This window comes from Gadus macrocephalus, chromosome 13 (assembly GCF_031168955.1).
Source record: "Gadus macrocephalus chromosome 13, ASM3116895v1".
Lineage (NCBI taxonomy): Eukaryota > Metazoa > Chordata > Actinopteri > Gadiformes > Gadidae > Gadus > Gadus macrocephalus.
The window spans coordinates 11,801,583-11,816,563 of record NC_082394.1 but is presented as its reverse complement, the minus strand read 5'-3'; the positions used below and the strand labels follow the sequence as shown (position 1 = coordinate 11,816,563).

Genomic DNA, 14,981 nt, shown 5'->3' with positions numbered 1-14,981 from the left:
AAAGATGGGCCCCTAAGGGCCTTATGGTAAAGATGGGCCCCTAAGGCCCTTATGGTAAAGATGGGCCCTAGCTAAGCCCCTTATGGCAAAGATGGGCAGTAGCTATGGCCCTCCTGGTAAATATTGAGGGTGCCTAGGACCCTCCCAGTGAAGATGGACCATAGCTACAGCCCTACGGGTAAAATGGAGTCAAAGACAAAGGGCGTGGCATGTGTCCTCATGTATCCATAATATAGCCATGAGCCAACCACACAGCCCTGTGCATACACGCACATGTGCTATAATCATCTGAGGATAGCATTGAAACCTGAGAATCGTCACCACCGCTTTTGTGAGGCAGTCATGTCCGTATCACAGTCTTCAATTTCACACAATTTCCTATCATTGCCAGACCCAAACCTCAACCCTAATCCACTTTGTTCATAAGCTCAAGGAAGGAGCTTTAACAAGGCAGTAGTCACTTATGAAAGCGCTCGCCTTGTGCTTGAGTTGGCAGCGGTACTGTTTTCGACAGGATTAAACTGTTACTAGCGGGTAATGAATTGTACCTTTTGGCTTTTTACATCTGCAGCTGTGTTGTCATATAAAAATGTACTTGATTCATTTAGTGTTGGTGTATCTGTAACAACCAGCGACGGTTGCTGTCTGCACCTCGCGGCGGTGGAAGAGCCTCTGGACGAGGTTCTGTTGGGAAGCCCCCCCGAGGATTCACCTGGACCTGGTATGTACGCGCCGCTCAGCTGTTTAGCTTGGCCAAGGTGGGACACAGCTGGATATTCAACCATGGAAACAGCCCAATATTCATTGAAATGTTTGTAATCTGCTGGGACGTGCCTCGTGTCCAAGGTAAATCGCACAGGAATGTCGCAAAGTGGGGCCTTCTGAGGATGAAACTACAGGGCTTGGGGGTTCTGCTGGGTCCCAGCAGATGACTCTTGCCTGAGGAAAGTTCAGGAACCAGGAGGGCGGATGGTTCAAAAAGCGTTAGTTTTATGTATTCAGTTCAAGCGTACTGATGTAAAACGGTGGGCCCAAGGGAGCAGTTGGCTGGCTGGCTATTAGCCTACTGCATTGACTCATCACCTTTGAGAAAGTAGTCTTAATTTCTCCAACAAGGTTGACCACTATTGCCGCCATATTCTAGGCCAGGGAATTTTTAATATCTGGAGGGAGTCAGAAAGCCTGCTTAATGAATTCACATTATTTCACACCATTTGAATGAGCTGCGCAAAGTGTACTACAAGAACTTCACTATAAACTATTCAATTCAAAGAACATTATTCTTCCGTTCGGAACTTCACATGTAGAGGAGCAGCAGGGTGTGTCCATACCCAACAGTGTACACACACACACACACACACACACACACACACACACACACACACACACACACACACACACACAGAGAGGCCATCAGCCCTTACTAGACATATGGCAGATAACAAACCAGTAGAATAGAATTAGTGAATAAATATTTCCTCGATAGTGGAGGAGCAATAAATAATAGTCCAGGTGTTCAAAAAGAGTCTACAGTTCAAAAAGGGGTTCAATTAGCGTGTGCCTTGATCATCAAAATTATGCAGATATACAAATAACCTCCCCCCCCCCCCCCCCCCCCCCCCCCCCCCCCGGCCCCCATTGGAGACGGACTGAAATCAACAAGAAAAAAAATATTCATATTTTGATAAAATAGCCTTTGGGTAAAGCTTCTCAGAACAAGTGTTCCACTGGACTCATTTAGGACCTAGATAAATCAAATATCTCACCGATTTTTTCCTCCGCCCACAAGCCTCTGGTGGCCTGCGGCAGAACCCTTGATAGGCCTACCTTGGAGTCCAGGGCTGTTTGAGTTGCTCTTGCAGCAAGCCAGAAGGTTTGGAGGGACGTCAGCTGGAGAGATGACAACTGGCAGTCACGCCGTGAAGTGTGGGAGGAAAGCCCCGCAGCAACTCTCTGCAGCCAATCATTTGTGTGATCGTAACCTCAGAAGAGATACTTTGGAGTGGACCATCTGATTTGAGATGAACCGAATCTAATAGATATTGCTTCCACGGGAGTCATTCCGTCATGGGCACCTTGTTTTTTCAATAGGATGATGGGGGGATATAATAGATGATATAAAATGTTTAATATACTGAAAAATGGAATGTGGTTTAACAGGTTTTGTATAAAACTTGAGTAGTAAAGTAAGTTAAGTAAATCAGTCTGAGTAATTACTAGAATGGCACTTTTTGCACATAGGCCTCGACGAGAACTTTGAGTATCTCTATGAGGGGTTATTCATATTTAGTGTTGGACAGGTCGAACCTCATTAAAGTTGACTTTGCACTAGCACTAATGTAATTAGTATTGTACCACTGACCTATCTATCATCCGAATACCTTCTCATGCTTTTTATATGCCACATTCCTGCATGGTTGACCGTATTCGACCCCATCCGGCCACTAGAAAGAAAACTATCTTGGGGTCTGGCTGGCCATCAAATGGACGAGGAGTCCATTTGTAGCCCATCCCTTGAGCTTGCACTGAGTCAGTCCAGAAGACGTTCATGTGCTCTGCCCGGATTAGCCTGCAGAAAGAGCATCAGCCACATGACAACCAATCATCAATCAATGTGAATTTAAACAGAGGGAAACGCAAACGATTGACAATTGCCAATGTTTAACCTAATACTTTTATTTTGGTGTGTCGTCAATCTTGTGTTTTGTCTATGTTGTAACTCCAGGATGGCTGCCTTCGTGAGCCAAGCCTCTTGAAAATGTATTGTTAATCTCAAGGGCTCAAGCCCTGACATGGTAAAACATGGGTAAAATAATGGGCTCAGTTTGAATGTGGGAGAAGGCTGAGCACAACATTGTGGCGCATGCGTCCAGATGAGAATGAAGTCACCCCGATATAAGGTTTGCGTGCTGGGGTTTGGCCCCACATCAAACTGTTGCCTGTATGCTAACCCTGCGCCGCCATAACACACCGCTTTGCCCATTTAAATTCATAGCCAAGAAGAACGTACAGTTTTAATACCGATTACTCGACCCGAGACCGCCAGATGTATGGCTGATGTGATCTTATATCAGGCAACTGTAGCTCATAGTCTGATATATTTCTCAACAGGTCTTGATATAAGAACGATTGAGAAAGAGCGGCAATTTTTAAAGCTATTATCACTAGACTAATGTTATTCACATAACAATATTTTGTGCACGCGTGTAGAAGAACTGCATTTTGAGGGGGATATTGGAGGAAAATTGAATTAATGATGCAGAGAAAAACAAAACTCGGTTCTCTGTTGAGCTTTGGTCCAAAAGCAGCACTGAGCCTTTCTTTACCAGAACATTTATCAGACTAGCCCACTGAAAAACTGTTTGTGGTTTTGGAAACTTTGGTTTGTCTGAAAGGAAGCTTGTATAGGCTTTTTTGGTTCTCTTTCTTTATTTTCAATATATAGCCACATTCTTCTCACAAGTTGCGGTGAAACTAAACGATTAGCAAGATTAGCAAGATTCCTTTATGAGAGCGCTAATGTCGTTCATTAAATCATCGTTCATCTTTTGTTTGCATACAACTGATCATAACCTTGTGTGCCTCCTCTTATTTGGGGCTGATGGAGAAAATGGGCCTACTCATTCTCAAACTCACTCTGTCTGCACCACACCATTTTTTGGTTTCATACCAATAACCGTCTCTTAGCAATGACACAACGTTAGCTCTTTGCCATGAGAAAACATAACAAGCACTTTTGCGAGTGCTTTTCTGCCAGGTATGTGCCTGTTCCAAGACCCGGGAGATACTGTTAAGGACTTTTAACTTTTTGGCTTGTCACAATAGTCAAGCAAAGTCTCAAACCACGGTTGCAGATTATCTCTAGTTAAACTTTGAATTAAGCCTGCCTGGGAATTGGAATAAGAGTAAGAAAGCCTGTTTTGGGCGTAAACATGTTTACTCCTGCTTTTCACTGCTTCACACATGCTGACATTTGTAGATAAGTAGTACATAAACAACAATCATGTACTGGAAACAGTTCTCCTTGTTATTTTATTCTCCCTCGTTATTTCATTTGATTGGAACAACGTTGTCTAATGTTCTGATGAAGGTCTGCATGATTGCAAACGGGTTTGTCTTGGGCTTCTCTTCTGCCAGACAGTGTATATTTTGATGTGGAGTGAACAGAAACCACAAACGGACCACGAAAACCGTTACATCACCTGAGTCATCAACATCTCCCGACCATCTCCACCACCGTGCAACCTGGCTGGAGCCATGTTTTCCTACCCGAGATTTAAAAGACATACATGTTAGGTTAATACTCCTCTGGCAGTTGACTTGGCAGCAGACTCAGAGTTGGTCCCCGGGCGCCCAACTGGCTGTGTTGCCAGGTTACCAACTGCTCCTAGAGATGGGTTAAATGCAGAGATTCAATTTTTCCAAGGGTAAACGTTGTATCATTTTGCTGAAACTTTAAATTATTTTGCCATTGGATTGATTCCTTTGCCTCATATTAGAGTTACCCACCACCGTCATTCATGTTCATACTTACTTAACCCTGTTTAATGTTTGATATCCAAGTGTATAGAAAGCCCAAACCCAAGCAATGACCTCACAAGGTCCACAGCTGCCATCGCCATTTGTACAGGAGTTAATAGGAACAGTATGTAGCCCCTGGAAAGGACGCACAACCCTCACTCACTTTTGCCCTCCCACTCATTTCATCCCAGGAAGTTTAATACTACAAAGTCAATTCAGTACAGTTGGCCTGATTTGGCATCGATTTTTTTTCTTTAAAATTCCTACTTTCTTTTTATTTCCTGTCTTTCATAATGCCCTAGCTTGAGTGTATAAAATGTTAATTGAAAAAGTTTCAAACAAAGTTATTATTGGAAAAATCTTGGAAGAAATAGTCTGTAATTTCTTAGTAAAAAAACAACAGAAGAATGTTGATACTGAGCTCGTCACCCACCAAATTCAACCATATAAGAACTACAGTTGTAATGTTACTAGTCTAGCGCTCCAAGCTCTGCCTGTCTGCCCTATGCTCATCTGGACACGTTTATCATCCATGCAACTGTGTGACACATTTTGTTCGCTAACTGTTGTTTATTCTATACTGTATGTCCAATCAGATATGCTTTTGTGTGTGTGCTCAGCAGTATTCTGAGCCATCTTGGAATAGCGTAGGTAATGTGTGAACCATATGACAGTTATTTATGCAACGGCAGTAAATGTATCCACGTTCTGTGATTTTAATCTTACCACACATGAGAGAAGGAGCCAAAATCCAGTCCTTCTTTTCTTTGTTATATATTATACCAAAGTCTCCATTTATTCTTTCACTAAGGGAAAAATAAATGAATCAAGTTTTATATGGCTGTTTCATAGTAATGCAAGGCAAAGTGTTTGAAATACATTTTAATATCATATAAAAAGACAAAAATGTTGACATAAATGGTAAATCTACAAACCTCCATCTACAGTAAAATATGACTTATATTTTCAATAATAATGTAAATAGATGGAATAAATACTTATTTTCATTGAATGGGCTGTCAATATATAACAGAGTAATTAAATGCAATCTATGATAAGTAAAAAATATGTACATTTTGTGAGAGAATAAAGCAAATATTTACTCTACTAAAACATTGTATGTTGCACTGGCATTGAAGCGATGAAAGAGAGAGTTCTTCAAGTTGTGTCGGTTCTGTACTTTGTGGGGTGGACGTGTGTATACCGAGGATAAGATAACCCTTTGTTTACAGAACTCCAAACACTTCTCTCCCGGATGTCTGAGGTGAAACGTGGGATCCTCCGGAATGTCCAAGGTTTGCTTTGGGATGATGAATGAACGTGTCCTTGCTCCAACCATCACAACCTTCTTAGGGAATAGTATTAGCAGGGAGGAAAATGTACAGCACTTGTCTTTCGAGCATGAAAAAGGAGCTGTGCACGTTTTAGCGGACCGGTAGACATAAACACATGGTTATATCACATATTGAATCTTATATTTCTTTTTTGTATAGATACACTTAGAACAGTTAACAGAAATACAATATGCACCATAGATGTCATAGAAGTCATCCACTACAGTCAGCCTGATAAAACGATGGTATGGCCACTTCGCCAACATGGGGGAAATCTGCTTCAGGTTCACCCCTCACTGTCTCACGTGTCTTCTGGACAACAACTCTCACAATAAGAAGTAGATGAGGAGCAAACATAAAAGCTGCCGATAAAATGTACAAAGGCCGGCACCACCTTCTTGGAAACCATCGCTGCCTGTATGTTCAAAGCATGGCTCCTCCTCACTGCAGCCAAAACCAACTGCACCCAGCTGCGCCCAGGGCCAGAAGCCCCAGCCCGGCCAGCCTCACCGAGCCACTGGCTGCCAACTGAATCTGCTGTTGGCCGTTGGCGCCGGCGCCACTGGAGACGGTGCGACGCGTGGGCGACGCCTTGCCTCGGCCGCAGAGCAACATGGGAGGCTGGAAGGAGGTGGGCCTCCTCTGGGGCCTGTCGGGACTCTGGCCGTCGGTGGGCCTCTCTCCGGTGAACAGCAGCGGGTGCTTCCAGGGGTCCAGCTCCGTCTTGAGGAGCTCGTACTCCTTGTGCGGCAGCTTGACGCCCAGCGCGGAGCACCCGGCCGTCGGGGTCACGTCCCGCTCCGCCCCCGCCTCCCAGCGCCCCGGCGGGCCGCAGTGACCGGGCCGGGTCCCGTTCAGCAGCCTCACCGACGCCTCGTCCCAGGGGGTCAGCTTCACCCGGGTCACCTTGAAGGCCAGCTCGGTGGCCCCCGGGAGCCGGGCGGAGGGGCCGCCCAGGGCGTAGTGGCCCGAGGCCCTGAGCGTGAAGGTGGCCCGGGAGCAGCCGGGGTCCGAGTAGTGGCGGTAGACCCCCTCCCAGGCGTGGCGGTCCGGGCGGAAGGTGAAGTCTCGGGTGAGGAAGAGGACGGACGGCCGGGCCTCGCAGCGTTGGCTGACCCAGCGGCCCTCCAGGGCCAGGGCGGCCGCGGGGGTCCGGGGAAGCACCGGGGGCCGTTGTTCTGTGGAGCGATACACCAGGGCGCACACTGGGCAGGGGTGGCCGTGGTGCTGTGGGGTGGGGGGCGGACAGACATGTAGTGAGGATTGGTGCCTTATCAAGGTTGAGTTACAGAAGGGAAATTGAGGCCCTTTTTGAAGGGATGGCCCTGAGAACATTCGACATACTGTACATCGAGCCGTCAGTCATAGTTGGGATTTTAAGAATAATCCTTCTACTCTGTTTTGCTCAGCCATTCTCTATGTGCAAGGCCGTAAACCCTTAAGCTAACCGCTAGCCGGTGTACTCAGCTGTTGGCCAACAGTAAGAAGACTGCCATATATCTGCTAGGCATGTCTGAAAAATCTCTGTTTCAACCGCCAGAAAGCCAGACCAAACCCCTGCCGCATGACTAATCCTTTGACTAAGTGTAGGGATAGAGCAAAAAAGAAACTCCAATTCCTGTTGTACTTTGCATAGCCAAACTGTTGCAGGCATGGATTCTAAGTATCCCTAAAAAGCAGGTCTCACCATGGCGTTCTGCAGGGGCTGCTGGTACCCGCTGGGTCTGTGGTGGGTTCTCTGCGTCCACTCTGTGTGGATGTCCCCCAGGAACAGCTCCTGGACCTTCCTGCCTCCGTGGCTGCTGTGGTGCAGCTGGGTCTCCACCCGCACCAGAGCCATCTCCGTCATGGAGAACCCCAGGGCCGCCAGACAGGCCCGCCCGGCCCGCGTGTTGTACAGCTCGTAGACCCGCCCCGCCGCCATCTGCCCCAGCGCGGCTGGCCCCTCGCAGGCGGGGGCCAGTCGGTCGACCAGCTTCCCCACGGCGGCGGGGTTGTGGACCGCCACGGCCACCCTGCTGAGGTGGTGCTCGGCCTCGGTGGCGCCCCGGGTGATCCAGGAGGCCTGGCGCAGGCGGAGCTTCCCCCGGACGCTGAGGGTGTAGGTGGGCCGCTCGCAGCCGCCGTCGCTGTAGTAGTGCTGCAGGGCGATGAACTGCCGGCTGGCGTGGAAGGTGTAGGAGCGGGTCAGGAACTCTGGACCGGGCCGTGCCTCGCACCTAGCACAGCAGCGGCAGCAGCACAGGGGAAAGAATAGGCCTGTTGTTAGGAGGATGTTGTTAGGTTTTACTTCCAGGATGTTCATTGGATCGGCCAAAAAACCCGGAGGCGAGTTGTTTTATTTTTGCACATATTTATTTTGAATTGATTTGTTACAGGGAAATAGAGTTGTATGGTAATAGTATGGTAATGTCAGGACCATTATTTCTGATCATTAATCCCATGGCAACTTTCCAAACAAAGCATTATTCAACTCAAGTTATCAAGGCATTATGAATGTTAAATAAATGCATGAGTGTAATTTGGTGCTTGAATCAGGGATGGAACATCGCACCTTGTGGACACCCAAGTGCCCTCCAGCCTCGGGGGCATGTCTGCTGTGATGCTCATCCCCCCCTGAAGGGAGCTGTGATGGCAGGAGGGCTCCCACTGTACACTCTCACTGAAGTTGGAGGAGGTGCTGAACGGGGCAGCAGGGATCTCCCATGCTTTACTTCCTGTCCCGACGACCAGCACGGCTGCAGGAAAAATCAATCAATGACGTTAATTCTAGAAAAATTACTTTCATGAAGTTAATTTGTTACAATAAATGTATTTATAAAGGTAGACTCAAACGTTAAAACCAAAGCTAGGGACCGTCACAATCTCTGGGGAGATGGTGGAACTTCGATCTTAAACACTGCTCTTTCCGATTGACTGAAATGGCGCCAGGTGACGTCACTTGCTCCAGGTGACGTCACGAATATGCCCTCAATTGTGAAATGTATTGTTTGGTCCTGTCCCTGAGGTTCCATTTTATCGTTCAGTTTGACATTTGACTTCTGCCTCATGGTAGAGAGATTATATTCAGGCTGTCGTGAGAGAAAAAGTTTGGGCTGGCTCTGGAAAGTGTGAGTGTTGGCAATTCAACTTTTTTTCCATGTAATTAGTGGTGTATGGCTGCTATGGAAACATAGTCTTCCTGAATCAGGTCACTGCAAGAGATGATAGCATTGACTTGTCACTGTACTTGTCATGATATCGCTAGGGGTTTATGAGTGTGTGTGTGTGTGTGTGTGTGTGTGTGTGTGTGTGTGTGTGTGTGTGTGTGTGTGTGTGTGTGAGAGAGAACTGTATCTGTTTAATTTATATGTAACGATCAATGGGTCACTGACAGCAGCAGATCATGCTAGCCAAAACATCTGTTGATAATCTGATTGAGAAAGCACTAGTGGGGGTATCACGATGTTGCATAGGAAGAGCAGGCCAACTTCCTACGACACAGTCAGAATAAATCCACCATTCAGTCTACTGCGTTTTGATCTGCCTCATTCACATATGCAATCTCTCTGGCTGTCACTGGACTGATAAAGGATGGTGATTCTGATGGATCCTCTGGCTTAGGCGAGAGTAACGTTCAAGAGTAATGTTCTATCTCTGGTAGCCCAAAGCCAAGCTCTGGTTTCAGCACGGACCAAAGACATTGATTCCTCACATTGCACCACAAGGGCTGGAACATTAGCACAGCCACCCTGTTCCTAGCTGTGTGAGTGTGTGTGTGTGTGTGTATGGGAGGCCGTGTGTGCATGTGTTTGTGTGTGTATGGGGGACCGTGTATGTGTTTGTGATATGTGTGCAGGTGTGTGTGTGTGTATAGGGGGCCGTGTGTGTGTGTGTATGCATGTCTGTATGGGAGGCCGTGTGTGCGTATATGTGTGTGTGTGTGTGTTGCTGTGTTTGTGTGTGTGTGCATGTGGGGTTGTGTGTATGTGTATGTGTGATATGCTGCCGGGCTATGTGTGTGTGTGTGTGGGGGGGGGGGGGGGGGGGGGGGGATATGTTTGTACTGAGGTTGCACTATTTTAATTTGAGGATGTTTGGTAGACAGCCCTCTATGTGCTCGGGGGGCTGCTAAGATGCTTCCTGACTCAAGCTCACTTTGAACTCACTTTGTGGTTTTGTGAAATATAGTTATATGAGCTGTTGCTTTCTTGTTAATGATGCGGTGATCGTTTTGTAAGGTATAGAAGTAAACATAGTGACTTATAGTCATAGAGACATTGTTTTGGAAAAAATTATGTTATATACATATTCTCATGTCCTGGTTATTATTGAAAACCTCTTGGAAACTGATTAAATTACACTCGATTGACCCGCCCTGAATGTTATCGTCTACAGAGTAGGCGTTCGGACCATGCATGCCTTGTTCAAAGGCCATGGGCCATGGCAGAGCCTCACTTGCACGTCTCGCTGTAATCTCGCTGGGTAACCTAAGGAAACCAACGTCAACACCCCCTTTTCAAGGCCCTGCTGTGTACAACCACTGACAAACTGTCATCATCCGCCATCCATCTGTTGCTAAATGCTGCTCACCTGACCGCTCAACCCACACAACAGCAAGATGAGAAAACAAAACTATTACGTGTCTTCATGTGAACCTTCCCTTCTTCCGAAATAAGTGTGTTAAGGAAACGCCTTTCAGAAGTTCGTAGGCTTCAAGATAAAACATCCTTTCTTCCAGAAAAACAGATCGTTCGTGAGACTAGACTTCAGAACAACAAGTATGGATGCCCACAGGGGCCTCTATGCACTTCTTTGCTGTATTCACAGAGAACAGATTAATCAGTTATATCTGCTTGCGATGGTTGAACATGAGCAAGAATGTATCAGGTGATGTTTATAATTGTAAGCTAAAATGAATCGTAATGCAAATGTAGTTAGAAGTTAAGTTCGCCTCTCAGTGCTTGCTGCAAGTTCATTTTAGTCTATCAATGTAATGACAGCGATATGGGCACATTGGGCAGCCATTGTTGCGACGTGAACTCAGACGGTAGCTTTACTTCCGCACAAAACTCAGAGCGGAAACTCCGACCCAACAGAGTGTTCAAAGCAATTTCCTCCGAAATTGGAACCTCCAAAACTCCCTGAAACTCTGAGCGTTCTGAAGACGGTATCTTTCTCAGAGCAGCAGAACTGAGCTGGACCCGAACCAGCTAACCAAAAGATGTATTGCTTTGTCCACCCCTGGAGAGATATGGGGTCTCTAAAATACTAATAAGGATCAATTAATTTGCAAACACTTCCACCGACCAGTCCCCATTGGTAGGCCTATGTTCCATGTGAAAGCGTACTGAAACGTCATATCGCCTGTGGCCAAAACAGTGAGTCATGAGCCACGCAGCGAGTGGACGATGCTGTACCGTATGTGATGGTGAATCATTTGGCTTGTTTCATCAGATTTTATGCTTGAGGTTTCTCAAAGCATTTCCATGGAGGGTTTCTTGAGGTCAGCCGTCATTCTTGCCCTTTACCTCTTTGAATCATATTCCAATTGAGCATATGGTTGTATTTGACACACAAAAAAAACACATGAAAGTAAAGCTTGCTAAACTGAAATAGTTCTCCGACGGTTTTACGTGTTCCTCCACGGCACATACGAGACCATGCCAGGTCCACTTGAGTCAATATGTTGTGCAATTGATGATATTCAACTGACAGGCGTTGCACATTGAAGTCAGAGGAGGACCTATTTGGATGATTCACCTTTGGCGTTTGATGTCAGAGGTTATTGTAGTACAGAATTATTTCCAAGTGTTCTTGTTTTGCCTTTTCATTAAGGACATGGACCCTGCATGGTGGTTGAAGCCAATGACTACAGAGCAATAATATAGCTCTACCACAAGGGGGCACTACAGTGGTCTATGTGTATGTGTGTGTATGTTTGCGTGTGTGTGTGTGTGATGCTGGTGTGTGAGGTCGAGATGTTTGGCCTGAACAGCCCTGTAGCCTTTAGTTACCACAGTACATCACTTGAGCTAGCTCACTGGTGTGACTGAGGACCAGCCAAAGCAATCCCCCTGCCACACTGCCCGCGTCTCCAAGCGTTGAAAAGGTTGGGCTACTTCAACATAAACACACACTTACATGTGTGCAACCCACGTTCACCGTGGCAACCTCCATCCTGTACACTAGAGACATTGACTTATAGAAGGGATGCCATTTATGAAGGACCTCCGAGCTATTTGTTTGTTTGTTTGCTTCCGCGATTACGGTTTGGCAGGGCTCACACTCATCTGCCATCCTGTCCACGGTTGGAGTCTTTTTTTGTTTTTTTGAAGTGCTACTAGATTCTGAGCCATCCTGGGCAAACAAGATCTAGATCCAGCCACTTCTGAGAAACAGCCCACATCTTGTGAGGGAAGTCATGCGATTAGAGCCGTGACTGCTCCCTGTGTATTGGAGAGACCTTCTTGCCTGTCTCTTTCCAGACAGCAACTCATCACAATTAATGAGAGGAAATGAATTGAGGAAACTTATTTTCATCCAGATCCATCAACGAATGTACAAACAACACAAAATACTTTAAATGATGAATGAACAGAAAGGCTTCTTAAAGATGACTTCCTTGAGCTCCTTCTCAGCCTTTGTTCATTATCCTGTATCACATTTCAGTGCTTCCCTGTGTAGTGTAGGGACCCTGTCTGTCCTTCTGTGCATAGATGTAGGGACACTGTCTGTCTGTCTTCATTTTCCAACTACCTTTCCCTGCATGAACGTCACAGAACAAATACCCACCAAACTGTCCAAGAATCCCTCCCTGCCCACACACACACACACACACACACACACACACACACACACACACACACACACACACACACACACACACACACACACACACACACACACACACACACACACACTGATCCAGGTGCTACCCCATCTTGCCTCCAAATCATCTCTCCCTTCCCCCATTGATGGGAAAAAACATGATGTCCCCACCTCATTGCACCTGGGTGGATCTCAGCTCCCCACCCACCCCTAACCCCTCACCCCTCTGGGGGAGGATGCAGGCTGGATGCGGGGTGCACTTAGTTGAATTTGGATGGAGGGTCTAGGTGGTTTAAGCTTTCCAATCTCTTGAAATTCATTCATAGGGGCACAGCCTAGGGGTTGGTGACAGAGATGGATGTGGTAAGATTGTTCTGGTTGTGTGTGTGTGTGTGTGTGTGTGTATGTGTTTCTGTATGCCTGAGTGTGTATCTGGGGATATGTGGGTATTGTGTGTGTGAAGTATGTGTGAAAAAGTAATAAATGGTTTTGTAACCGCTCTATCTGTTCCATATGTTGAGCTAAACCCCTACTACTCCCAGCTGCACTTCAACACACCCTGGCTGAATCTGTCCTCCAGATTCCGATGGCCGATACAAGGATATCTGGATTGCGTTCGTATTGGGAAAGAGCTCACAGCCCACGTAACAAGGGATATAAATGATTTCAGGTGAACGCTGTGAAGAGAAACAGCCCCCCTAAATCAACGGTGTTTTTTGGGGTATTTCGTAAGTGTCAGACGTAATCCCTCCATGAAATACGACCGGCGATATTTCGCCTGCAGAATCCTCAGTGTAATTTCTTTGTTTCTTTTTAAGTACAATAGATAGGTGTACCGGACCCCCTACCTCAACTTTCTGTGATTCTCCAGAAACCTTTCTTATTTTTCACATAAATCCTAATAATGGCAGACATCAGTTTATGACAGCAGTAGTTCCAACCATGTTTCATTCCAAAAATGGTTGTTGCCAACCTTGTCAGAAGTGTTCAACAATTGCCAGGTAAAAAAAGCCGTAGTCAGTGTACAAATTTGACTTTCAAATGTGTTGCCTACAACTGTCAAATATTGACCTTGGCCTCTTATTGAAAGTGATGTATTGTTGTTTGTGTCAGCAGCTGGAACCAAATCAAACACAATATAACACCAACCATACCTCTCTTTTGAGTATCAGTGTTTAAATCTGTGTCTCGCTCTCTCTGTCTTTTATCCATGGTCGGCCATCTAGGCCTAGATCAGTGGAAACCACAATGTCAGCCGCAGGTCAGGGAGAATTTAAAAGGAACACAAGGTCTGTTTTGTTATTTTAGCCCCCAAATCTCCCTTTTTTTCTTTCTTTATCCGCCTCCCCCTCCTCGTCCATTTCCCTGCACACCTTAATGGGGGGGGGGGCAGTGTGTGTGGAGAGCCTGCTGTTGTCTTTTCATCTCACTTTAAGCCAGCTAATCTGCCAGCCTGGTTTATTTGGACATAGGATCAAAAGAGTTTTGTCCGGTTGAACCTTTGCTGCTGGTTGCTCTGTAGTCAGGAAATGTCTCACTGTGTCCTTACGAGGGAAGGAACGAGAAGAGACCAGAAAGGGAATAAAAATGAAAACTGCCTTTCTTTCCTTAACCCCACAATGGAACAATCTTTTGCTAAAACAATTTCCAGGTCTTTGAATAAATGAAAAGAAACACTATCCAGATGCAAACATGACTCCGGGTGAAGGGCACACACCCACAGACACACACACACATACACGCGAGCGTGCGCAGTTGTCTACACAAAATACCACAATCTGTAATTCAGAAATGGATTTTGGATGTCACCCGAAGGTGCTGTCATTTTTTAATCAATTTCCAATAACAGTTCAATGTTCCACTCTGTTTGCAGCACAGCTCCGTATCACTTTCAAATGCAGCCACATGGGGCCAGGATTCGAATGCCAAGTTCTCTAGCCACCGAATGGATTATCGTGCCTTAGTCTGTAGTTTGCTGTGACCGATCTGGTGGGTATTAATCAAATAGGGAAGAGGGGATTCCTAGCTATTGTGGTGTCTCCTTGCTAGACAGCAACAGGCAGTCAAAACAGTGACAGTATTAAAAGAGGAGTTGATGGTCTGTTGACGTTTAAGATCTGAGATTAGAAGTGGCTACACCTTAATCCTTAATCTTGGCACACTGACGTTTTGGAAGGGCTCGTGGCCGATTCATATTTCTGGAATGTTTTCACATCATAGGTGGAAAAGTACAAGTGCCAAATGTTAATGCTACATCCAAGGTTTAATTTAAATGGATAGAATTAGTGGGATTTTTATATTTATTGAAACCAGTGG

The 14,981-nt window shown here is 46.0% G+C and overlaps 1 protein-coding gene across 1 annotated transcript in view; it reads right to left on the bottom strand.

Annotated features, from left to right (window-relative positions):
* Positions 1-5,385: 5,385 nt before the first annotated feature.
* The window catches only part of LOC132470992 (protein APCDD1-like), a 14,854-nt gene continuing 5,258 nt past the window's right edge, over positions 5,386-14,981 (bottom strand). Inside the window, exons 2-4 of the mRNA XM_060069954.1 lie at positions 8,410-8,593; positions 7,543-8,074; positions 5,386-7,082 (exon numbers count right to left, since the gene is read on the bottom strand). Coding sequence (XP_059925937.1) covers positions 6,297-7,082; positions 7,543-8,074; positions 8,410-8,593 — 1,502 coding nt within the window. The 3' untranslated portion in view covers positions 5,386-6,296. The remainder of the gene's footprint in view (positions 7,083-7,542; positions 8,075-8,409; positions 8,594-14,981) is intronic.